Here is a 25432-nt window from a genome sequence, read left to right as displayed (position 1 = left end):
GACAGCAGTCAGCACATTCCTGCCACCGACACGCACGATAGGCTCAGTTTGTTTGTGTGACTTTGGTAAATCTGAACTAACCCGAACTAACACCAAAGTCACCAAATAACACAATTACACTTACTGATCAAGGCAGCAGGAGACCAGCAACTCCTGTGTGCTGTCAGGTAAAATTGCTGTTTTTGTCCATGGACGCTGGTGGGCCAGAGCGATTGAAACAACAAGCAGTAGAACTTCTCTTTCCTCACAGAAAAGGCTGTCTGATAGCAAAATAAAGCAGTAAACATATTCTTGATATAATGTACATTTAAACTGACATCAGTTTTATTAGGATGGAGGCTCATCTTGCGTGCCGGTGGCCCCGTCTGCTTCTCCGTAGGTGGAGCTTACTGACTGCCATCTACTGTGTGTAATACACTCACAATACATATGTACCTCATATACAGCCTCACTTCAAAAGACCCGAGCTATCCTTTTAAAGTGCATTATTTTTAACTAGGTGTACTTAATGCTCAACGCTCAACTTTACACCTACTGCCTACTGTAAAGTATGTAACACAACACATTGCAAACAACAGTGGAACATTTCCCGTTTAATTTGAGGATAGCCTCACTCTTCACATTTTTTAGTACAACAGTTTACTTTTTAGTGACATTACCTTAGGACTGGCTTTCAGATCATCCAGCTCGAGGAATATCTTTTGAAACACTTCAAAAGTGTTTTTCAAAAGTGTTTTTCAGTTCTTTTGGGTAGCTGAGGTTGAGTGCATATATCAGCCCCATTAGCAAGGCACAGGCTCTGGGTACATCCAGGTCTGCTAGGACTTCTGTTCCTTCAAGTATGATCCTTGCGCTGGCTGGATCAGACGTTGTGGCACCTCTGGTTACAATCTTCATCACTTCATTGGTAATATCCCCGCCACCATCCTGGTAGATCAGAATCAATATAAATGTTTTAAGTAATCATACTTATACATGAGAGTAACACAAAATAGGGCTGCAACTAACAATTTTCTCGATTATCTGATTATGTCTGTGAAGGTTCTCTTTGCAAGCTCCTTTGACGATTATCTGATTAGTTGTTTGGTCCAGAAAATGTCAGAAAATGGTGAAAAATGTCAATGTTTCTCAGAGCCCAATATGATGACCTCAAATGTCAAACATATTCAGTTTGCTGTCATAGAGGAGTAAAGAAACCAGAAACGATTCACATTTATGAAGCTGAAACCAGAGAATTTGGACTTCTTTTTCTAAAATAATTACTTAAACCGATCAATCAATTATCAAAATAGTTGCCGATTAATTTAGAAATCAATTAATAATAGATTAGATCGTACCTCTAATACAAAGTATAGTCATGTCTGATTTACCTGCTCTTTGAAGAGATCCTCCTCCTTTTCCCTGAGATACACCACTAAGCCACGGATAGCGACCTCTCGCCTTCTCTCCACAGAATCGTCCTGTGAATAAGAAAAAGAATGTCGAACTGCTCTTCGAGGAGGATGGGTTTTTGATAATTACATCCAAAAAAAAAAAAAAAAGGATTGACTTTATATGGCCTGAACTGTACCAATTATAGATTTCCAGTGATAATCAAAATAATGAATTGATCATTTCAAAGAGCCATTTCTCTGAAATGATCAATTCATGAACTTGAAAAATCCAGGTAACAAATAGAAAAACTGCAAAATCTTGCAAATTACTCTGCCAATCATGATCCACATCACCTATAATTTGTTTTATTATTAAGTATTTATAGTTTTAATTGATATTTGTGCCTCAAGCTCTAAACAATAATTTGACATAGTTGAGTTGTAAACAGCTACCTTTTAAGACTCAATATCACCTATTGGAAAAAAAAGTGGATTATCCTATTTGAAATAAACTACATTTCATTCATTCATACCTCTAGCAGCATGTTCTGGATGCGCCGAATGCGCATTTTTGCAGCCCCTCCTCTTGAGGACAGCAAGGACATTATTTTCTGAGAGTACTGGTCCAGCTTTGCCATGAATGTTGTCTCCAGGTTAACAGTGGTGATCCTTCTGAATTCTTGGTTTATCTGTATAAAAAAAAGGCACAAATAGGCACAACATGTTAATGTATACAATTTACTTTAAAAGAATACATACTGCAAATTATCTTATGGAAAAATATTTACCTGAACTGCATCAAAAAGAGCAGGCCATCTTTCTTTCAGGTCATTGATTTTTGGTGCTTGATTGACAACTTCCTGCCTGCGAATGGAGAATGTTATGTTATGTTTCCAAATCAAAGATATTTTTTCTTAAGTGATACAACTGCGCTTATGTATCTGCAGTTAACACCCAAAAGAGCAAAATTATATTTTATGTGCTAATGCACACTCAATGTAATGTCATTAAAACAACTAGTTTATGAATGTTACTTAAGATCTTTCCTGTGGCGTTTCTACAACATGGCGTTCGCTTCCTCGCCCGCGTTTTTTGACTGAACTTTGACACAGGCTGTTCTTCAGCTAGGGCTCAATTAACAAACTTCAATCTCACATAAAAATAACTCTAGGACTTAAACATCAAAATGCATCGATGTTAAACCGAATGTATACTCAGTAACCTACATTTGTTTAGTCATGAATGTAAAATGGCCCAGCCTTTTGCTGGTCAAACCTTCATCAACGCTGCAACGATTTCAAAGTAGAAAGAAGAAAAACGTGTATTACCCTGTCTTTGCAGAGTTAAAACTACTGCTACAGAAGCTCAGTGTCAATTAACACCATTTGGCTGCCACCGTAAAACAAAACTTAACAAAGACTAATGTTACGGTCGAATTACTTCACAAGTTAGCCAGAAGTGTAACGTTACTAGCTTATCACCACCACTCGCCGAGGAAGAGTTTAGTGTTGTGTAAAAAGGATTTCTTGCAGTGCGTGTTGATAGAGTTAAAGTTAGAGTTATTAGCTGCTGTGAATAAAACAAGGCAAAAAATTGTACTCACCACAAAGCTTTAACGTTTGATAATGTTCCGTACAAAATGCCACTTCTCTGCTTTCTCTCTTTGCCTCCGTTTCTTTCGATCAGTGGTCTGAGAGCACAACATGTCCGGGCAAGTCAGCCTTGTACTCAGCTTTTAAAGGACGCTTACGAGATTTTTAAGTTGTATTAACTGAATACACTTTCATGTTAAGTTAACACAGAAATGTCTGTTCAAAATCGATATATTACTGAGCTAAGACTGTTTTCTTTATTTTCATTTCGACCAACTCATTAAATTAAGTTATCAACTGATTACAATGTGTACATGCAACAAACTTAATTTTTTATGCAGAAAAAGCTATTAATTTTAAGCTTTACTTACTAACCCCATGAATCATTTTTTAGAGTGTGGCTTCTATCCCCAAGCCATCCGTGCCCTAAACACACACACCCGCCCTCTTACATCATCTATAATTGACTGAGTCAGGACTCTTCCAGACACTAAACCAAGGCACAATGTACATTTCAAACTCCTTTAATTTTAAATATGTTTATATTGTCTATCCTGTAAAATAGTCAGATGTCTATTCATATTAATGTACAGAATTCACCTGCTTGCTGCTACTACTGCACATTCACCCAGTGTATATACTATATATGTATATATATATATATATATATATATATATATATATATATATATATATATATATATATATTAGGGGTGCAACGATATTCGTATCGATATTGAACCGTTCGATACAGTGCTTTCGGTTCGGTACGCATATGTATCGAACAATACAACATTTGTAATTTATTTTATCAATTTTCCTTCTGACGATGCTGTCTGTGTTGAGCGCTCAGTGAATCTGTGTTCGACTACTCCGCCTAGGCTGCACTGTCGAGCGCAGATCCACTGAGCGCTCAACACAGACAGCATAGTCAGAAGGAAGAGCGCAGGGCAAGCTAGCGAGACAGAAGTTAAGCTCTCCTTGCAACAGGCAAATTGAACCTCATTCAGATCTGGCGTTTGGAATTATTTTGGTTTTAATGTGACGTATGACCCTGAAGGTAAGCGAGTCATGGACTAAAGTAAAACAGTATGTTGGATGTGCCATGCAATGCTCAATTACATTGGTGTGAACTAGTGTGTTAGCGCAGTTAGCTCGTTAACGTGTTGGCCATCTAGCCCCATGCACGGAGCGATCGGCGGTAGCTCGTTAACGGAGATTTGCCGTGTTGTGGCGTTAAGGTCATTTCAACGAGATTAACCTGAAAGCACTAGTGGGAACACAACGAATATGACTGCACATTTACGCCGACATCATCCTAGTGCAAAGACAAGTGGAAGCAGACAAAAACAAGCAAGCATGCTACTAACTTTAGCCGAGTCATTTAGACAGCTGTTAGCACATGATTCTCCTTATGCTGCTGAGAATATAGCCCAGAAGAAGCGGATAGTATAGCTTTTATTTTGGAAAGAGCCATTTCTCTGTAATAAACTCTCTTTTCCAAAGATGAGTGATTCCTCAATCAGATACAGGGCTCGCAATATCGCTAGCCCGACGTCCCGGAGCTAGCGATTTTTTCAGTCGGGCTACCAAAATCTATCTCTTCCCTGCCCGTCGGGCTATTGTAGGAAAAATATATGTCAATGCTTTTGCATTCTTTCGGAAATGTAGCTGGGTAATTATGTCATTGGCATCGGTGAGCCACTGTCAATATGTGACATATTGAAGTCGCGTTTGAATTTGCGCTTGTTTTTTTGCTTTCACTTTGCAATCGTGCGAACTGTGTATAGAGAGCGACAGCACTGATCTGTGAGTGATGATAATTTGTGCACCAATTCCTCTGACATCGTCTTATTAATCGTTAGCTTACTATGCAAACATGACAAGTGAAATCTCCCGCAGCAAGCTTAAACATGTGAGAGGTTGATCGCGCAGAGAATCGCTGAGCTTATGTGAGTCCGTGTGTAAAAGCATTTCAGTTCTGCTGAGCCAAATAAGACAGGTCAGGGTGAAGAAGTGACAGCCAAAGAAAAGCTTACCACAAAACGGAGAGGGTTAAATTTAAAAACTGTACTTTTGAGTTAAAATATATATTTATAATTTTAATAAATGACAAATTAAAAAGGCATGAACATTTTTTTGTATCGAAAAAATATCGAACCGTGACACCAAAGTATCGAACCGAACCGTGAATTTTGTGTATCGTTGCATATATATATTAGGGGTGCAACGATACACAAAATTCACGGTTCGGTTCGATACTTTGGTGTCACGGTTCGATATTTTTTCGATACAAAAAAATGTTCATGCCTTTTTAATTTGTCATTTATTAAAATTATAAATATATATTTTAACTCAAAAGTACAGTTTTTAAATTTAACCCTAACCCTTGTGCGCGTTTTTTATTTTGACAGCGAATGCGCACCTGCGGACCACTTATGTGCAGCCCTGGTTATTTAGCTCGTCATATTGCAGCCACAGAAATTCTTTTGTCCATGAAACCATAAAGCTGCACTTTCTTTTTGCCTTATAGTCTGATTTGTTATAACTTCTCCGTTTTGCGGTAAGCTTTTCTTTGGCTGTCACTTCTTCACCCCGACCTGTCTTATTTGGCTCAGCAGAACTAAAATATATATACTGCTGCTTTTACACACGGACTCACACAATGCTCAGCGATGCTCTGCGCGATCAACCTCTCACATGTTTAAGCTGCGGAAGATTTCACTTGTCATGTTTGCATAGTAAGCTAACGATTAATAAGACGATGTCAGAGGAATTGGTGCACAAATTATCATCACTCACAGATCAGTGCTTTCGCTCTCTATACACCGTTCGCACGATTGCAAAGTGAAAGCAAAAAAACAAGCGCAAATTCAAACGCGACTTCAATATGTCACATATTGACAGTGGCTCACCGATGCCAATGACATAATTACCCAGCTACATTTCTGAAAGAATGCAAAAGCATTGACATATATTTTTCCTTCCTACAATAGCCCGACGGGCAGGGTAGCCCGTCTGAAAAAAATCGCTAGCCCCAGGACGTCGGGCTAGCGATTTTGCGAGCCCTGTATCTGATTGAGGAATCACTCATCTTTGGAAAAGAGAGTTTATTACAGAGAAATGTCTCTTTCCAAAATAAAAGCTATACTATCCGCTTCTTCTGGGCTATATTCTCAGCAGCATAAGGAGAATCATGTGCTAGCAGCTGTCTAAATGACTCGGCTAAAGTTAGTAGCATGCTTGTTGTTTTTGTCTTTGCACTAGGATGATGTCGGCGTAAATGTGCAGTCATATTCGTTGTGTTCCCACTAGTGCTTTCAGGTTAATCTCGTTGAAATGACCTTAACGCCACAACACGGCAAATCTCCGTTAACAAGCTACCGCCGATCGCCCCGCGCATGGGGCTAGACGGCCAACACGTTAACGAGCTAACTGCGCTAACACACTAGTTCCCACCCATGTAATTAAGCATTGCGTGGCACATCCAACATACTGTTTTACTTTAGTCCATGACTCGCTTACCTTCAGGGTCATACGTCACATGAAAACCAAAATAATTCCAAACGCCAGATCTGAATGAGGGTGGGGGAGGTCCATCTTGCAAGGAGAGCTTAACTTCTGTCTTGCTAGCTTGCCCTGCGCTCTTCCTTCTGACTATGCTGTCTGTGTTGAGCGCTCAGTGGATCTGCGCTCGACAGTGCAGCCTAGGCGGAGTAGTCAAACGCAGATTCACTGAGCGCTCAACACAGACAGCATCGTCAGAAGGAAAGTTGATACAATAAATTACAAATGTTGTATTGTTCGATACATATGCGTACCGAACCGAAAGCACTGTATCGAACGGTTCAATATCGATACGAATATCGTTGCACCCCTAATATATATATATATATATATATATATATATATATATATATATATATATATATATATATATATATAATGTTCTTCCTCTACACCCCCCCAATTTTTGCACATGTCGAGGAGTGTGTCAGGCTACATTTCACTGTGTGTTATACTTGTATAACTATGAACCTTGAACCTTGAACCTTTAATTATGATGAAGGAGCTGACCTCCCAGCCCATTGTTCATTCAGTGCTGCTAGTTTTAGTGCAAATATACTGTTTATAAGACTGGGGAAACCTGCAGTCAGCTGAGGCTGAAGTAGTCACCTGGATGAGTGACGAAACGTTTCTCCCACTGAAAACGTCCAGATGAACAGAATCAACTTTTAGAAATTATTATTATTATTATTATTATTATTATTATTAACTGTAGAAAAAGTACCAAATCTTGTTCCACTTTTTTTCTTCTTTTATACCACTCAACATTCACCAAGCATCAGTGTATATCCACCAATAAAACACATTACAGATGGGTAAAGGGCAACAGCACAGGTAATCTAGGTATTTGCTGTTATCATGACTTTGGAGCCATTAACTTCCTGTTACTCTCATTCTGTTTAAATTGTCAAACCGCGCACTTGCAACATTAGTCCTAATTCAGTGGCAGGTGTGAATGGACCTAAACAGCTTCTTGACAAAAAGACAGATTTTCTGCTTCCCTTGCTGTCAGTCAGTCTGGTAAATGGTGTTTTTTCCTTTTACTCAGGATATGTTTTATTCCAAAGTTCAGACGACGAACTGCCAAAAGCTGTAAATGTTAATGATAAACAGATCTTATGTGTCCGGAGATCCGTGATGCAGTCCTTGGACAACTTTCACATACTATACCTTCTGAATTCATGCCAGCTTGTTAATAGCTCGGCCGTTGTCAGCTTCAGGCCCACAGTGCTGTGCATACACTTGTGTTCTGAGACCGCTTGCTTGAGAATGCAAAAAACTGAGCCAGTTCTAAGGTATACAACAGGGTTCATTTGTGTTGAATAAACAAAGTTTTGTCCCACCACTGGCACTAAAACTATTGAACTATAACCAAAGACTACTCTCAGAACATGCCTGAGAGTAGTTACACTTACAATTACTTAAACTTATATAAAAAAATTTTTAAAAGTAGCAAATATAAAGCGTCTTGAGGCAAAGTTGCTGTAAACTAACAATATCTAAATCATCACAACCCCAGGTTTTTAAGCTGATCCACCTTCTATCTCCCTCTCATTCAAATATATGTAATTGTTCTTGCTTCTACTGATTCTAATTCCTCTTCTCTTCAGTACTTCCATCTCTTTGGGCTTTTTCATCCATTACTCCTCTCCTCGTCTGCGACGCTCGCACAGAGAACATATGCGCTTTAAATACTTGCCCAGACGCTGAGGGCTAATCAGGGGAATGAGACACAGCTAGGAAACAAGACCGGTGAAATGAATGAATACAATCACAGACAGGAACTAAACTAAAGAGACAAAAACTAATCAATTAAAAGAGGAAGTAATGAACAGAGAAACTTGACACAGGAGAACACAGGGGAAAGCTGGAAAAAAACCCCATCGTGGACTAATTGAATTCAGGGAACTCAGAAACTACAAAACTGTATTACAGGGGTCCTGGGTCCAAGACCCAGTACAATTACACATCTGTTGTACTCTTTGTTGACATGGAGCCATACTTTTGCTCATTAACTTTTACCTCTATTCTCACGGCTAAAGTCACAGTTTTGGTAAAATTATTAACTTTCAGAAATACATCTACTATAATGAAATGTATTCCCAATTGCTGTGTAAGCCATTATTATAAATGTGAAATATTTATACATTTATTAAAAACAGACACATCTAGTTCATTTTATTAATTACCAACATTCTACTAATAGCAATTTAAAATACAGGAGCAAGTAGTACACTAACAAAATAATTTTTTAGAGCACATTTTAAGATCTGGGTACAATGACCTATGTTTTAATCAGGATTTTGAATCAGGAAGGTAATCCGGGTCTTTATATGTTTAAGATATTCCAGCAGTTCAGGATCACAGACCATGGATAGATAACGTTGGGTATTATCTGTACAGCATTGAAAATATATGCTGTGCCTTCTACTGATACTCCCAAAGGGAAGCATGTGCAAACCTCATGTCATGGCTGTGTGAAGGTAGGCAGGAATGGTGGACCCAAGAGCTGGAAGCACAGAGGCAAAGTGAACTCAAAACATACGGCTTTATTGTGGGATTGCAGACAGAACAGAAAACTGGGAAAGCAAAACTAACAGGCAGGCAAGTTGGCGAACAGAACACACAGTGAAGAATGAGGGATGACGCAATAACAAGCAGGGAAAGTGTCATGGTCCTGGGTTGTGCGACCCAGTGTTTTGTGTTTTAGCCTATTTTGATGTTTATTCTTTGTTTAGGGTCACTAAGGCAGTCCAGCCATTTGTACATATTACCCGTGTATTAAGTCTCCCTTGCCCTTCGTGTGTTTATGTCTGCGTGTCTTATATTGTCAAGTCCATGCTGTCAGTTATGTCATCTCCCCTGTACTACGTCTCCCCGGTTCATGTGTCTTGTTTAATCTCCATGTTTCCTGTTTTACTTTGAAAGTCTGTATTCACGGTCAGTGTATTCAGTTTCACTCCTTCTGTCCTGTCGTTAAGTTCATGTGTGTCAGCTGTGTTCCCATGTGTGTCTCCACTTCCCCTGATCACCTCATGTGTGTATTTAAGCCTTCTGTTTTTTGCATGTCATTGTCAGGTCGTCTGTTTGCATCCCCATAGTGTTTCGTCATAGTTTACTCAGTGTTCATAGTTTGTCATCGCATTTTCACTGAGTTTCTTAGTCCTTTAGTTTTCTGAGTGTTCACAGTTTTCTTAGTTTTCATAGCTTCATGCTTTTTCGTGTGCCAACATCCAAATAAAGGATCGTCTTCTGTTCAGCCAGCAACTCCGCCTTTCAGCATCTGCTTTTGGGTCCTGTTTCCATTCACATCGGCGCACCCCGCCGTAACAGAAAGACGCTGACACTAAAGCAAAAGAACAATGAAGAGGTTAGAATATTTTCTCCAACAAACTTAATTTCATTTCCTAAACATAAATACATTTAAACATTGACGACAGCAACACACTCTAAAAATAAAAAATGAGACAGAGGCAGATAAGCCTGTAAATGTAGCAACAAATAACCAGAGGTAGTAAAAGTGCTGATTTTCTTTACTTAAGTAGAAGTACAGATAACTTTGTTTAAAAATACTCCAGTGAAAGTACTGAAGCAACTTTTTTACTCAAGTAAAATTAAAAAGGTACCTGCTCTGATACTCAAAGTGAAAAAGTGAAAAAGTAGCTCTTTGAAGAATAATTCTACTAACAAGGAAACAGAACCTTGTGCTATATTAACAGGATAATAATGATAAAAATAATGTAATATTAGTACATGATAATAACAAAATCCTTAACTTTAAATTCTAATTCCAATGTCTTACTTTGAATCTGTTATGTATGAATCTGCAGTTAAAGTACTATTTCCTGTTGCCTATCGGGTGTAGGCAACCTTTTTGATGACGAGTGCCATCTAAAATTTCCTCAGAAGTCATTGTGCCATATAATTGCATTAGCAATAAATTTAATAACGCTCTATATTACTGAAGCATTTGAAGTGTCAGAACGTGGAAATTTCAACATTGCTTGAAAAAACTGACAGCTAGCAACGTCCCTCTCACCAGTAGGCTAAGTGATTTTTAGCCAATTACAAGTTGAATCTGGTAGTTGGGGTTGTTAGCTGAGATACCGTCATTAAGAAGAGGCACAACTAATGAGTCTATGTGAGCTAATTTGCGATGTGTACCTCTGGCCATTTATTTTTTAATGCACCCTCTCAGATTAATTCTCTCCGTGTCGTGCCCAGGGCTGAACTGGGAAAAAAAATCGGTCCGGGCATTTTGACTAGAGACCGGCCCACCAGGTATTACAGGAAAATCCATAAAGCCTTTGAATGAAAAGAAACGCTGTTGTGACAGTGATGTACAGTCTTGTTGGTATATGTATGATTTCTATACATTTTACGTCAGATAAAAACTTTGGTTGTAAGGTTTGGAGAGTATTTGTTAAAAGCTAGACATTATAAATGAGAATAAGAAAGTATTTCTTTGTGCCCCCCTCTCCCTGTTAATGCCCTACCTGGCCCCCCTGGCAAAACTTTGCTAGACCCGCACCTGAACAGTTACCAGCTGTCAGCTGCTTAGAAAAGGATGCTGGTGTTATTTGTCTCTCAGAAACTGTTCATAACTTCACTTCAACTCATTCATGTCACCTGAAAGGTAAACCTGTTTCTCCATCACCTGTTCAGCTCTGATGATTCAGTAAGGACATCTCCTGGTTTCATCCTCATGTTTCCCTCTCACCAGATAACCAAACCGATATCATGACCAGCAGCTTTACAGCTGTGGCTCCAGCAAACATCAGCTGATACTAGAAATTAATATTAAATAAATTCTAACAACAGCTGATCAAGCTTAAACGTGCTGCTGTTGTTTAGTGCGACATCCGCTGGTTTCCTCTTTCTGGTGCAAAGTGGGCGATAAACAAACAAGAGACGGGGCTTGCGCCAGAAATACCGATCAGCTGATCATTGATCAGTTTCATGATTGAATGAAAGAAGAAGAGGCAGCTGACAGGGTAAAGACACAGAATAACTCCAGCTTTGTGTCTTTTTTCATCCTAGCTGAAGTCCGGGACAAACTGCGTTCCTTTTCCGTTCAGTTCCTTTTCAGCACCAAACGTGTAATATTTTCTCTGAATGCGGGACGATTGCGTTTTTTACGGGATGGTTGACAACTCTACTAACTAACCTTATGAATTAAATAAAGTTTAACATCAGTAACATTATAGCACCCACCCAGCTGTATAGAAACTCCGTCATGCTAGCTAGCACGAAGTACAAGTTATTGTAACTGACTGTAAAAACTCAGCATAACGAAAATAAACTCCACCTAAACTTGGTTTATATCTGACCCAGATAGACTGCAGGTCATAACTTCTTACCTGAAGTTCAGTTCACCTGACACTCGGACCGGTGGCCGCCTCAGGTCTCTCCTCCTCCTGCCTCCCCTTCCCTCATCCACCTGGCCTCTTGTGGCAGCTCCGCCAAAGCCACCACCAAACAACTGAGTTATTTTTACACATCTGCCAACATCTTTCATTGTTTATAGTTCACGGTGGAGCTGCTGACATAATGTGGATCCGAAGATCCATAATTGGCCTATCTGGGGTTGAAAGTCTCGATAAATGCACGGCGTTTTGGCGGGTATACCGGCTTCCGCGAGTGTGACGCTTATTTTGAGCGATGAAAAAATAATAGAATATAATTTTATTTTTATATTTCAATATCACAATAATCTTCCAATTTAGAACTACAAGTTAAAAAAAAACTAACATAAATAAAATACACTTCAGCTAAATACTTCTAATTTATTTTCCCAAACCACGCGGAGCCGCACTATAAGGACTAAAGAGCAACATGCGGCTCCGGAGCCCTGACCTAAACAGTAAAATGAGAACATTCAGGGTTTAAAGTGAGATTCAGCAAGTGGGGGAACCCTAAGATCTGTGTAGAGTCTCAGCACAGGGAAATGAATCACAGCTCACAATAATTTATAATGTGAGCTTCAGTAGATTTTCTGTTTAGACTGTGATCAGCTGACCTGCTGCTCCTTGTGGAATTACACAACTGAATTCAACAAGACATCAGCAGTTTCACAAGCTATCATGGCTGCTATCTATCCCCTACACTGAAACAATATACTATATACTTGTCTTTATACCAGTATATATGAAAAATTCAGTTAATTAATCCAAACATCATTATCTTAAATGCAAATTAATCTCTGTTATACTTGATGTAAACCTTAATCTGACCATGAGCACCACAGACACTCTGAATTCACCACATTAATGCAGACTAACCTGTTTATCCTTCACAAAACTACACAAAGTCAGTCTACTCAGTTTATTTGGTATAAATCAAAATACATAATTTATCAAATCACATCATATACAAATCCAATATGTGAGTAAAATGATGACGTCACGTGTAAGCTTTAAATTTGCAGTTTATCAAGTGTTACTGAGCAGTCCTTCCCTTTAAATCTAAGCTCTCTTTTTCCTCTTCTGCCCTTTCTTTCTTATATTTCTGAAGTACCACAAACACAACAGGACACCTGCACTCCCTCCGTCCCACTTTAACACCCCCAAGTATAAATGCTACAGATGATACCACTGAACCTAAAGTAAGGAGTCTGTTTTGAAAGTGCAGATTGTACAGATTATATAGATATTTGTTTAAAAATCTAGGGAGCAAAAATATAAATACTCAAGTAAAGTACAGATATCTGACAATTCTACTTAAGAACAGTAACAAAGTAATTAAAAAAGTACTTATTCCCACTTCTGCATCTACTAATCGTCTCAATTAGCAGGTTAAGAGATAACTCGTGTGCATGTCAAGCTTTGGTATAAAGCAGGGGTGCCCAATCCCGGTCCTCGAGAGCTACCGTCCTGCAGCTTTTAGATGCATCCTTGTTCCCACACATCAGTTGTGGCGGTATGCAAACTGTAGAGGGTCCAGTGAGTCGGGTAGTGCAGAGTAGATGAAGTCCCTGACCAGCTTCTCGAAGCATTTGCTGACGATGGGGTTCAGGGCTACAGGTCGCCAGTCGTTCAATGAGGAGATGGTGGAGGATTTGGGTACAGGGACGATGGTGGCCATTTTGAAGCAGGCTGGGACTACAGACAGAGAGAGGGAAAGGTTGAAGATGTGCGTGAACACTCCAGCCAGCTGAGCCGCGCATGACTTGAGGACGCGGCCGGGAATCCCGTCCGGACCAGTAGCTTTGCGCGCGTTCACCTTCCTGAAGCACATCCTCCTCAGACACAGTGTGCGTACTGACGTCATCCGCGGTGCGCACACTGTCCGGTCTCATGGTGTTCGCTGCGTCGAATCTAGCGTAGAATACGTTTAGATCCTCACACAGAGAGGCCGTGGTCTGCGGTGTGCTGGTTTTCCCTCTAAAGTCTGTGATCGTGTTTAGTCCCTGCCACATACTCCGAGGGTTGTCAAACTGTTGCTCCACCCTGTCCCTGTACTCACGTTTGGCTGCTTTGATCGTCTTCCGGAGTTGGTAATGTGCGTGTTTGTAGTCCGATGTGTTCGCGGAGGCAAAGGCGGTGTTCCGTGCCGCGCGAACATCTCCGTTAATCCAGGGTTTTTGATTTGGGAAGGATTTAACTGTTCTGGATGGGACGACATCTTCCACGCATTTCCTGATAAATCCACAGACTGAGTCTGTGTACTCATCAATGTCTCTGGCGGCCACGTGAAACATTTCCCAGTCCGCGTGATCAAAACAGTCCCGCAGCGCAGACTCCGATTGGTCCGTCCAACAGTGCACCGCCCTCCGGGTTGGAGCTTCCTGTTTCAGCTTCTGCCTGTAGGCGGGCAGGAGCAGGATGGAGCAGTGATCTGATTGGCCGAATGGGGCGCGGGGGAGGGCTTTATACGCATCCCGGAAAGAGGTGTAACAGTGGTCGAGTTGCCGGTTTCCACGTGTGTTGAAAAGGATGTGTTGATGGAGTTTTGGTGAGACTTTCTTCAGGTTTCCCTTGTTAAAGTCTCCGGCTGTGATAAACGCTGCCTCTGGGTGTGCGGTTTCCTCGCTGCTGATCGCGCTGTACAGTTCCCTGAGTGCACGGTCAGTGTCGGCTTGTGGGGGAATGTAAACAGCCGTAATAATCACTGCTGTAAATTCCCTCGGTAGCCAGAATGGCCGGCACTTAATCATCAGGTACTCCAGGTCCGGTGAGCAGAAGGATTTGACCGGGTGCACGTTCGCATAATCACACCAGCTGTTGTTGATCATGAAACACACACCACCGCCTCTGCTTTTCCCAGTAAGATCCTGTGACCTGTCCGCGCGGTGCACAGAGAACCCCGGCAGTTGTATTGCGGAGTCCGGTACTTTGTCCGATAGCCAGGTTTCTGTGAGGCATATCACGCAGCAGTCCCGCATCTCTCGCTGTAATGAGATCCGTGCCCGAAGCTTGCACAGCTTGTTCTCCAGAGACTGCACATTAGCCAGTAATAAACTGGGTAACGGTGGTCTGTTAGTGCGCCGTCTCAGTCGAACCAGAACGCAAGATCTTCTCCCTCTGCGTCGGCGTTTGCGGCCTCCAGGGCCAGAGAACAAAGGCGTCTCAGGTGAGATGAATGGGGGGTCTGCAAACGGAGCGTCCGTGTTGCAAAACTTGAACTCCGGAAAGTTATAAGAAAGACCGTCTTTTATGTCCAGTAAGGTTTGTCGGTCGTACACAAGGAGACAAGTGCTGCTCGTGAAAAAATAAAGGAAAAGTAAAATTAAACACAGAAGAAAGCCGTTGCTTGGGGGAGCTCGCGACGAGGCTGCCATACTCGGCGCCATCTTGTCTCCCGTTAATAGCTGCGAGCTTCTCCGTGATGTTATTAGCCGTCGATTCTGTGGTCTTGTCACTCTTTTTGCTCACATAGCAGATTCTGAGACCTCACGATCGCAGCCAACTGATCCGAGGTGTAATCCAGCTCCACCCAGAGATGTTGTTCTGAGTTTATTCTTTCCTGATGTAATCCAACATACATAAGCTCAAAGTTGTTATTCTGAGCATTCACTGCAGTCGTAAGCGGCTCCAAGCTCTTAACCATGCTGCATTCAGTGAGCTCTTTCTGAGAAGTCGCACCTGTCGTTCCAATCCCAGCGGGCAGCCTTGTGGGGGTTTGAACAGCCGTACCAAATCATAGATTTTAGTGTTTATTGCAGTTTTAGAAATAGTACCAAGTTTTCTGGAAATGGGTTTTGTATAATATAAATAGAATCAGTGTCACATACAGGACCTTTGGCCATGTTGCTTTAATGACCACACTAACATTAGGTTTGTAATTGACTGTACTGGAAAATGACCAAAACCCAGTCAAGTAGAGACGAGCTGTGAGTCAAGCCAAGTAAGTACCAATGAAAAAGGGACATTAGTGTTAAAAACCAAAAAAAAAACCCAAAAGATCTCAGAATATGACTTTAATATGCATATTCAATAATGTGCAAGACTGCTTTTCTTGCATTTACGCAATCTCTAAGATGAGAAATATTCTATCTCAAAGCGATGCTGATAAAACCCCAACGAACTGGCGGCAGGCCGTGGTCATACAAGATTACCCATGCCTGACCACTGCCTCTTACTGAGTGCAGCTCCAGACTGAAACAATCCAGTTCCTCTCTAGGTGACTGGTTCCAGAGCCCAAGCCATGCTTAGAATTGGACACCTCATGAAATAGCTCAGGCTCCTTCCACATCAGAGAGGTAACATTCCATCTCAATTCCATCTTAATATTTTCTGAGCTGCAGGCAGAGTTCAGAAGTCTGAACCTTAGAATGAAACAGACCTATGCTGTGGGCAAAGCTATAGGATTTACAAGAGGAAGGTGAATAAAGCTCTGACTCTTACATCACCCAACTGCGCCAAAGCAGGAAACAGGAAGTTCTTCATCCTTGGTAAAGAGAGACGCACAGACGATCAGACTGAGCTCCGACCAAACTAGCAGCTTCCTCTGAGTGAGTCCAGCTACAGGACAGAAAAGTGGAAAACTCCAACACTGCTGCTTCAAGCTGCTGACGCTCCACACACTGAATGTGAGTTTGAGCAAAAACACGACTCAAAGGAAGTTTCAGTGAAGGTGGTAGAGGAGGGAGGGGAGCCAGGACTGACTGTACTTCCTGTCTGCTGTTTTCAGCTTCACTCACAGACTCAATGGCTTCCAGATCAGAGGAGGATCTCTGCTGTCAGGTAAGTCACGAGGTCTTCGGTATTCACTGTCATAGTCCTGGGTCAGTGACCCAGTGTTTTGAGTTTTTGTATCAATATTGAACTTTGATTTTGTCATTGTTTATTTTTTCTAGTCTTTTGGTTTCTGTTTCTGTGTTCCATGGTTGCTGGTCAATTCTGTGTTTTCTCTCCGTGTCTCCCTGCATTTCTGTTCTTGGTTTCAGGTTTGTTTTGTTAGTTTTTTCCAGTTGAAGTTTTATCCTGGCCTTGCTGTTTCTGTTTGTTTCCACCCATCTTACAAAATAAAGCTCACTCGCATCAAAAGTTGCATCCTATTCTCCTACTCCACACGTCTGCCACGCCAGATGTAACATTTCCATTGTTCTTTCATGTGGCTACAAATTCTGTAAAGACTGTATTGAAGAGATGGTGGTGTCAGAGAAATGAGTACACACGTGAGACACTTGGCTTACAAGAACTGCTCACAAGTTAATATTAAATAAAGATAACTTGAGAAAATGAAAATTGCAGTTTTTAAAAATTCAAATTTTTATTTGTCACGTACACAGTCATACACAGTGCGATATGCAGTGAAATGCTTAGACAACTGCTCGTGACCTAAAGAAGAAAAAAAAAGGAAAAGGCTATGAATAAGATAGGAAATAAATATGAAAAATTAAAAAGGGTAAATTTAACTAGGAAGGAATAAAATATAAATTAAGGTTAAAAATGAAATAACTGTACAACACAAATTAGAATGAAGGGTAAATTTAACTGGGAATGAATAAGATAAAATATATAAATTAAAGTTGAAAATAAAATAACTGTACAACAAAATACACAATATAGAACTATATAAGAATGTATGAAGAAATATAAATAAATATATACACAATAACAACAGCTGTACAAGTATTAACTGGAAATGAAGAATATAGTGCCCAGTGTTGTGCAATCCACATTATGTCTTGTGCAGTGCAAATATGCTTAAAGTGATTTAAGTAATGAAGTGAAACAATGTCCAGAATGTCCAGTGTGTGTGTAAGAACTGTATGTATGGGTCAGTACTGTGTGGTGGTGTGATTGAGAGACCGTATCGCCTGCAGGAAGAAGCTCCTCCTCAGTCTCTCTGTGTTGGTCTTCAGGGAGCGGAATCGCTTTCCTGACCTCAACAGAGAGAACAGTCTGTTGTTGGGATGGCTGAGGTCCTTCACGATCTTCCTGGCCTTGGTCCAGCACCGCCTGCTGTAGATTGAGTGCAGGTCAGGGAGCTCGGAGCGGATGGTGCGCTCAGCTGATCGCACAACCCTCTGTAGAGCTCGTCTGTCCTGCATGGTGCTGTTCCCGAACCAGGTTAAGATGTTTCCCGTCAGGATGCTCTCTATGGTGCACGAGTAAAAGTTCCTGAGCACCTTGGAGGGCAGTTGGAAGTCTCTCAAGCGTCTGAGGTGGTAGAGACGCTGACGGGCCTTTTTCACCACGGTGTTGATGTGACAGGACCATGACAGGTCCTGCGTGATGTGAACTCCGAGGTATTTGAAGCTGTCCACTCTCTCCACTGGGCACTCGTTGATGACGGGGGTCTGGTAGTTCCTCTCCTGCTTAGTGCTGAAGTCCACTATCAGCTCCTTTGTCTTACTGACGTTTAGAAGGAGGTTGTTCCTCTGGCACCAGTTCTCCAGATTCCTAATCTCCTTCAGGTAGGCCGTCTCGTTGTTATCAGAGATCAGGCCCACCACGACGGTGTCGTCAGCAAACTTGATGATGGTGGTGGAGCTGGTAGTGGCCACACAGTCATATGTGTACAAAGAGTACAGCAGGGGGCTCAGAACACACCCCTGGGGGGCTCCAGTGCTGAGAGTGGTGGAGGCTGAGACATGTCCGCCCATCCTTACTGCCTGTGGTCTGCCAGTTAGGAAGTTGGAGATCCACTGACACATAGATGAGCTGAGTCCCAGATGCTCCAGCTTGGTGGTGAGTGTGGAGGGAATTATGGTGTTAAATGCAGAGCTGTAGTCTATGAAGAGCATTTTAACATAATTCCCCCTTCTAGTGTCCAAGTGAGTGAGTGATGTGTGGAGGAGATGAGAGATGGCATCGTCTGTGGAACGATTTGGATGGTAAGCGAACTGTAGTGGGTCCAGTGTGTCTGGTAGTGAAGAAATGATGAAGTCTCTGACCAGGCGTTCAAAGCACTTCATCACTACTGAGGTGAGGGCTACAGGGCGATAGTCATTAAGAGAAGCAGGGTGGGGTTTCTTCGGGACAGGAACAATGATGGACTCTTTGAAGCATGTGGGGATCACCGACTGAGATAAAGAGATGTTGAATATCTCAGTGAACACAGGAGCTAGCTGGTATGCGCAGTCTCTGAGGATACGACCTGGGATGCCGTCTGGTCCTGCTGCTTTCCTGGTGTTCACTCTTGAAGGCTCTCCTTACTTCATGCTCGGAGATGACGAGAACGTTTCCGGTGCTGGCAGTATCTTCCTGTCTGCAGCCGCTAGCACTAGCATTGTTGGAGTCCTTAGCTGCAGCCTCGAAGCGAGCATAGAAAGTGTTCAGCTCGTCTGCCAGAGTCACAGCCGCGTTCGTCATACCGGTTGTTGGTGCTTAATAGTCCGTTATTGTCCTTAGTCCCCGCCACAGGCTCCTAGAGTCACTCTGTTGGAGTTGTGACTCTAGTTTCCTCCCGTAGCGCTGCTTCGCCTCTTTCACCGCCCTCCGCACGTTATATGACGCGGCTTTGTACGGGTCCATGTCCCCCGTCGTGAGTCCCGTGTTGTAGGCAGCGGTGCGGGATCTCAGAGCGTCGCGGATGGTTTTATCCACCCACGGCTTCTGGTTGGGAAACGTTGTGATAGTCTTTGTCTCCACGGTATCATCCGCTAGTTTCCCGATGAATCCCACAACCGCTTCCGTAAACACGTTGACGTCATCATCGGAGCTGTTTCTGAACATGTCCCAGTCTGCGTCGTCGAGTGCGTCCTGTAACGCGGCCACCGATTGATCCGTCCAGCGCGCGACCTTCCTCTGAACAGGAACTTCCTGTTTCAGCCTTTGTTTGTATTTTGGCATGAGGAAGATGGCGGTGTGATCAGATTTGCCAAACGGAGGGCGAGATTGGGCCTTGTAGCCGTCCTTGACCGTAGTGTAGCAGTGGTCCAGTGTCCTTTCACCTCTGGTGGGGCAGGTGATGTGTTGATAAAAGTTCGGCGCTGCGCGTTTGGGGTTGGCACTATTAAAGTCCCCCGTCACAATAAGCGCAGCGTCCCGGTGTTGTGTCTGGTGCTGTGTGAGTGCCTCATGCAGCTCGCATAAGGCGGTGACCGTGTCCGCTTGTGGTGGAATATAAACGGCACTTACAATGACCGATGTAAATTCCCGAGGTAGATAAAAAGGACGACACATGATGGACAGTAGTTCCAGATTTGGTGTGCAGGAGCGTGTGAGAGGAACAACGTTCGCACTGTTGCACCAGTTGTTGTTCACCATTAAACACACGCCGCCTCCCCTTGACTTCTTTATTATCCTGGCCCTGAGGTCATCAAGCTTGTTCTCCAGCGACTGGACGTTGGCGAGCAGGATGCTAGGCAGAGGTGTGCGGTGTGCACGAGCTCTCAGCCTGTTCCTGACGCCGGCTCGCTTCCCTCTAGGCCGCCGCCGCTTCCCTTTGTTCTCCCTCAAGATCTCACTCGGCCAGCTCGGATCCGGAGTTAAAAACTTCGAATTGTGAGTACATTGTATACCAATAGAAACAAGAATGTCACTGTCATACATATTTTGCCGATTTAGAAACGCTGAAAACTAACTTAAAAAACAAGGACAAAGAAAAAGTGGTCGGAGCAGTTGTGACAGCAGCCGACCTCACCGGCGCCATCTTCCGCTTTTAAATGAATATGTTTTGTAACCTGGATTTTAAAAAATAGCAAAGAGATAAATGAATTCATTGAATTTTGTTATTTTATTTTTAAAAACAACGTTCATGTAAAGTGATTAAAAACATGTTTATATTCTTTAAAATAAGTTATCTTTCTTTTGTTGTTAAATTGCTAGTGAAAACGAAACTGTACTTTCCTACTAGGAGATGGTCTGTGAAGGTGGCACAGAGTGAGGGCATTGGTGTGTGGATGACATAGAGCAGTTGGAGAAGTTAGCTTGTTTACATATATTTCCAGCAAGTGAGTCTATACTTTTCGGAAAGATAAGTCGCAGTTTGTGCTGGTAAGCTTGTGGCAAGACACGGTTACGTTTCAGCATAAGGCTACTGGACTGTTCATTTTGTTTCCTGCCGCTGGTGGAAATATTCAGTCTTTGATGACGTGAGGAATCCAGCTTCCGAGGCCCAAACTACTCTGCGTTTAATAAGTCTGTTGTGTTTTTAACATGTTTTAATGCTTTGTATCTTGTTCTATTTAATCTCAACAAGCTCCTAAAAACAGTCAGTGATCACTGTCAGCCTCTCTTTGTTTTTAATCATTTACAATTTTGATTTTACCTCCATATTTCACCTTTAAAAACTGTTTATCTTGCCTTGTTTGGTATCATTATTTTCAGCACAACCTCAAATATCTGAAATTGGAGTTATTTTTTCATTTTGACATACTATATTATCACATTTGATCTCAATTCAGGCAAAAATTTAAAGTCTCAGTAGAAAAAGTTATATTTTTTACTGTAAAAAACACAAATAAAAACATATGTTTAACGAATCATCTTCATAACTTAAAATACAAATAGAAATTATACATTTCTAAAAATTATGCACAAGTTTGCAAACGACAAAGTTATATGGTACTATTTACCTAAAAATGCAGCCAAGGCCTAAATTTAATCTCAGCCAAACAGATTTACTCAGGAAAAATTGAAACACTGAAATAAACCAAACATTAAGATTTAGAAATTATCTAAGTGACTTGTATATCATGTTTAACCTCAGTAGCAAAATCTCTCTATTAATAAAAATAGTGTACATGTATGCCTGAATAAAAACAAACAGGTGAGATGTTAGAATTTTTATTTTTAATTTAGTTGACACTTAAAAATTACAACAGACAGCTGCTGGGGTTTGGAAGAGAACTGAACAAATATTTGAAATGCAATCTGATCATTTTTAAGCAGCCTTCAGAATCTCCACATGCTGTTTTTGTTCATGTAGCTACATTCTTGCCTGAAAATAACTTAAAAGTCTATTTTGTGACTCAGAAAGAGTAATATTTAAAAGTTTTTAACTGAGCTCCTCACGATTGTCGCGTTTGAGTTTTGGATTAAATTAATTCTGGGATATTTAGCTGTACCAAGTCCACACTAGTCACCACCGATGCATGCTTGATAAAACGGGCAAAGCGAGAACACATCTGGGAATTTTTCGCATTCTTGGCTTGATGCGAACTTTGAATTGGAGACAACCTGTTGCCTGGACTAATCTGGTAGGAGTTGCACATTTTACAAGGGAGTTGCACATTTTACAAGGTATTGAGTTCATTTATTTTTTTGCTTTTTGAGTGAAGAACTTCCGGTTCGGAGATCCCAATAGACTGCTACATTCTAGAGCATCAATACAGGCCTGCAACATAGGGTGTATTTGCGCCGGCTTTAGGTTTAGGTTTTTTGGGACAGTAATTATTTCTATGACTGGCGATTTACACAGTATGTGGGGATTCCTTGTAAGTTGGTAAATTGTTGTGTGTATTTTTTGGGTTTTGCCTAAATGCAAAATCTGCTGTTTTATCATTTCATTATTTTTTAATTATTTTGGTAAATTAAAGGAGGATTGCTATGATCTATTTTTGTGTATAGCGTGATTTACTGCACTGTTAGAAACTAGAGTTTATTTTATTGGGTAATGTTACTTTTAGAGATAAGCTTCATTGATCTAAGTTAGAGAAGCTTGTAGTGGCAATTCCTTTACTTTTGAAAGATCAAACGTCCCACAACTTAAAGTCCACAAGCCACTGCTGCACTGAGGTAATATTTCGTACGCAGGCAAAATAAGTCCATTGTCCAAACCTTTTAGTTGAAAGTTTTGGTTTTGGTTTATTTATCCATCTTGGCAAGCAATAACAAGATCCTTCCTGCTGCTTCTCCTGCTCTGGTAAAAAACCATAGGCCCACCCCAATGCATGCTGGTCCTATACCAGTCTCTTTATTTATAGAAACAAAATGGCCCTACAGCTCTTACTAACTAATTTAACAAAATAACAACAAACAAACAAATCATTTAAAACAAAATATTAACCGACAAATAAATCCCAAAATATAAGTAAACTAACAACAAACTTTAACTAATTTAAAAAATAAATAAATAAATAAATAAAGAACAAATAGCTCCAACAAAGCTAATTTAAGAAGTTACTTTTTGTAAGGTTTGAGTCCTGGCATAAATCGAACACAGCATTTCATTAAAAGAACATGATGCCAACAGTAAAACACGTTATTGTGATGGTCTGGGGCTGCATTGCTGCTTTGGGACCTGGATAAAATGCCATGGTTAATGGAACCATGAATTTACCTAGCAAAAATGTCTGGACATGAGTTTGTGCCTTGAAGTTTAATTGTACTTAGGTTATGCAGCAGGCCAGTAATTTGAAACACACCACCCATGAATGTCTGAAAAAGAAAAAAATCCTATCCTATTTTAGTTAGAAGACCCAAATGCCATGTTGCAATACTATACTGCTATCATAGCCAAAGTTTCAAATGCAGGTTTGACAGGTTTGTTAGTGTACACTTTATCCAAAACCTAGTGAGGGTTTACTCATGTTTACCACCAGGTGGATGTAGCTCAGGAGGTAGAGCAGGTCCCCTATTGCCACCGGCAAACTACAGCCATGCGTTCAAATGTTGTTAAAAAATGTTCAATATCATCCTCCTCTGTCAATTTTTCCTTCCTGGGTTCATAAAAGCGAGACTGACCTGATTGAGGATGTATTTGCTCATTACTGGAGCCAGCACAGGGAAGATCCTCCTCTTCAAAGGACTCTACCTCTGGTTGTTTAGGTTCCTCCATTTGCGGCTCAGGGACCGGGGAGGTACGAGCTTGCACTTCTACCTGCAACAGCTGAAACTGATGTTCTTAGTGCTCTAAAGCGCTGTTCCTGGCGGGTAAACTCCTCCCTTCTTCTTGCTTCCTGGGCCTCTTGCTGACCCATATGAGAATGAAGGATGGAAATCAGTTCTGACATTGTCGGCTCCTTACCTTGGCTCTCAGTAATATCCACCCCTCCAGTGGCTCCATTTTCCTCTCCTCCTTCTACTTGCTCTACCACTCCAACTGGCTGGTTTTGACAATCTCCTTTTGCTCCTCTGCCACTCCTTCCCATTCTGTGCATGGCTTGATGAGTGAAAACGGGAAAAAAAATAGAAAAAAAATCATGTGCCTTCAACTGCTGATCCCACTTCTGACACCACTTGTGATGGACCGAGCAGTGAAGGAAATTTAGGCACAGGTTAAAGTCCCCCCCCCCCATGGTCCTGAGTTATGGCATGAACCAATTTGTAGTCTTCCTTTAAAGCTCGCTCCGCCCCTTTTCCACCTCTTGGCTCCTTAATCAAGGGACTGGAACAGCTGCAACTAAGGTAACTCAGAAAACAAAAAATGAATCATACATAACAGTGTAAACTAAAATGTGTACACTTATTTTAGAATGCAGTGTTATGTGGATATGTGAATTAACTCTAAACCAAAACCAGTTATTTATTGTCCTGTAAAGCCTCTACACTAACATGGTGATATTACCACTGTGTGGCTGTAAGTGCAGCCATCACACACTCCCCCTCTTCAGATCTCTCCCTGGGACAGCGAGAGAGACAGTCTGCAGTACAGTTATCTTTATCTTTGTAAGTGCAGCCATCACATTAACACAAGATCTAGAGTGTGATTAGTCAAAGTCAGCTTTATTGTCAAAGACCATATGCACAGTCATACACAGAAATTTGAAATTGCAATGCTCCCATGGCCCTCGGTGTACACTAAAACATTATAAAGGTAAAAAGATAAAAATAAAATAGGAGTCTTGTGTACAACACAATACTACATCATTTTATAAACAGCAGTGTCCAACAAAATCATAGTGATTGTGGGCAAGTCCATCTGCAAGTTGGGTTGGGACAGTCAGTGAAAAGGCAATGGTGGTGGTTTAGAGTTTTGTATATTTGGGGGGTGGGGGATTCAGAGGGAAGAAGTGAATGCAGGTCTCGAGTTCATGTGTGTGAGAGCAGGGAGTAAATTCAACAACCTGACAGTCTGATAAACAAAGCTGTCTCTCAGTTTGCTGGTTGTAGCCCAGAGGCTCTTCGGTCTCCTTCCCAATGGCAGCAAACTGCAGAAGCAATTGGACTGATGAGTGGAGTCACTTGTAATGCACAGGACTTTCCAGATGAGCCGGGTGCAGTAGATGTCCTAGAGGGTGGAAAGAGAAGTACCCACGATCCTCTCCGCTGCTCTCACTATCAGTTGTAGCTTTTTTCTCACTGGACCCAGTGCAGGAGCCATACCACGGCTGGTGAGGATGCTCTCAATGGTGTCTCTGTAGAAGGTGTTCATAATGGGGGTTGAGGCTCTTGCTCTCCTCAGTTTGCAGAGGAAGTAGAGTCGCTGTTGGGCTATGCTGACCAGTATGGCTAAAAATTCCCTCAGAAGGTAGAGCGGTCTCCACTTGATAATCATAAGCTCCAGCACTGGTGAACAGTGTTTGCAAGATAAAAGGTAAGACTCGCAGAGTCCCCCTCCGCGAGT

At 41.6% G+C, this 25432-nt stretch overlaps 1 protein-coding gene across 1 annotated transcript; it reads right to left on the bottom strand.

Annotated features, from left to right (window-relative positions):
* Positions 1–711: 711 nt before the first annotated feature.
* LOC146634922 (uncharacterized) lies at positions 712–25363 on the bottom strand. Its single transcript, XM_085349993.1, has 7 exons — positions 25169–25363; positions 24933–25016; positions 2977–3089; positions 2162–2237; positions 1907–2062; positions 1371–1460; positions 712–927 (listed from the first exon to the last, which is right to left on the bottom strand). Exons 1-7 carry the CDS (start codon positions 25361–25363, stop codon positions 712–714), a joined length of 930 nt encoding a protein of 309 aa, XP_085206119.1.
* Positions 25364–25432: the final 69 nt, after the last annotated feature.

The sequence above is a fragment of the Diplotaxodon limnothrissa genome, linkage group LG3 (genome assembly GCF_057381915.1).
Source record: "Diplotaxodon limnothrissa isolate DT_005_m linkage group LG3, D_limnothrissa_male_GT1.1, whole genome shotgun sequence".
NCBI classification, from domain to species: domain Eukaryota; kingdom Metazoa; phylum Chordata; class Actinopteri; order Cichliformes; family Cichlidae; genus Diplotaxodon; species Diplotaxodon limnothrissa.
This window is presented reverse-complemented; position numbering and strand designations above follow the sequence as displayed.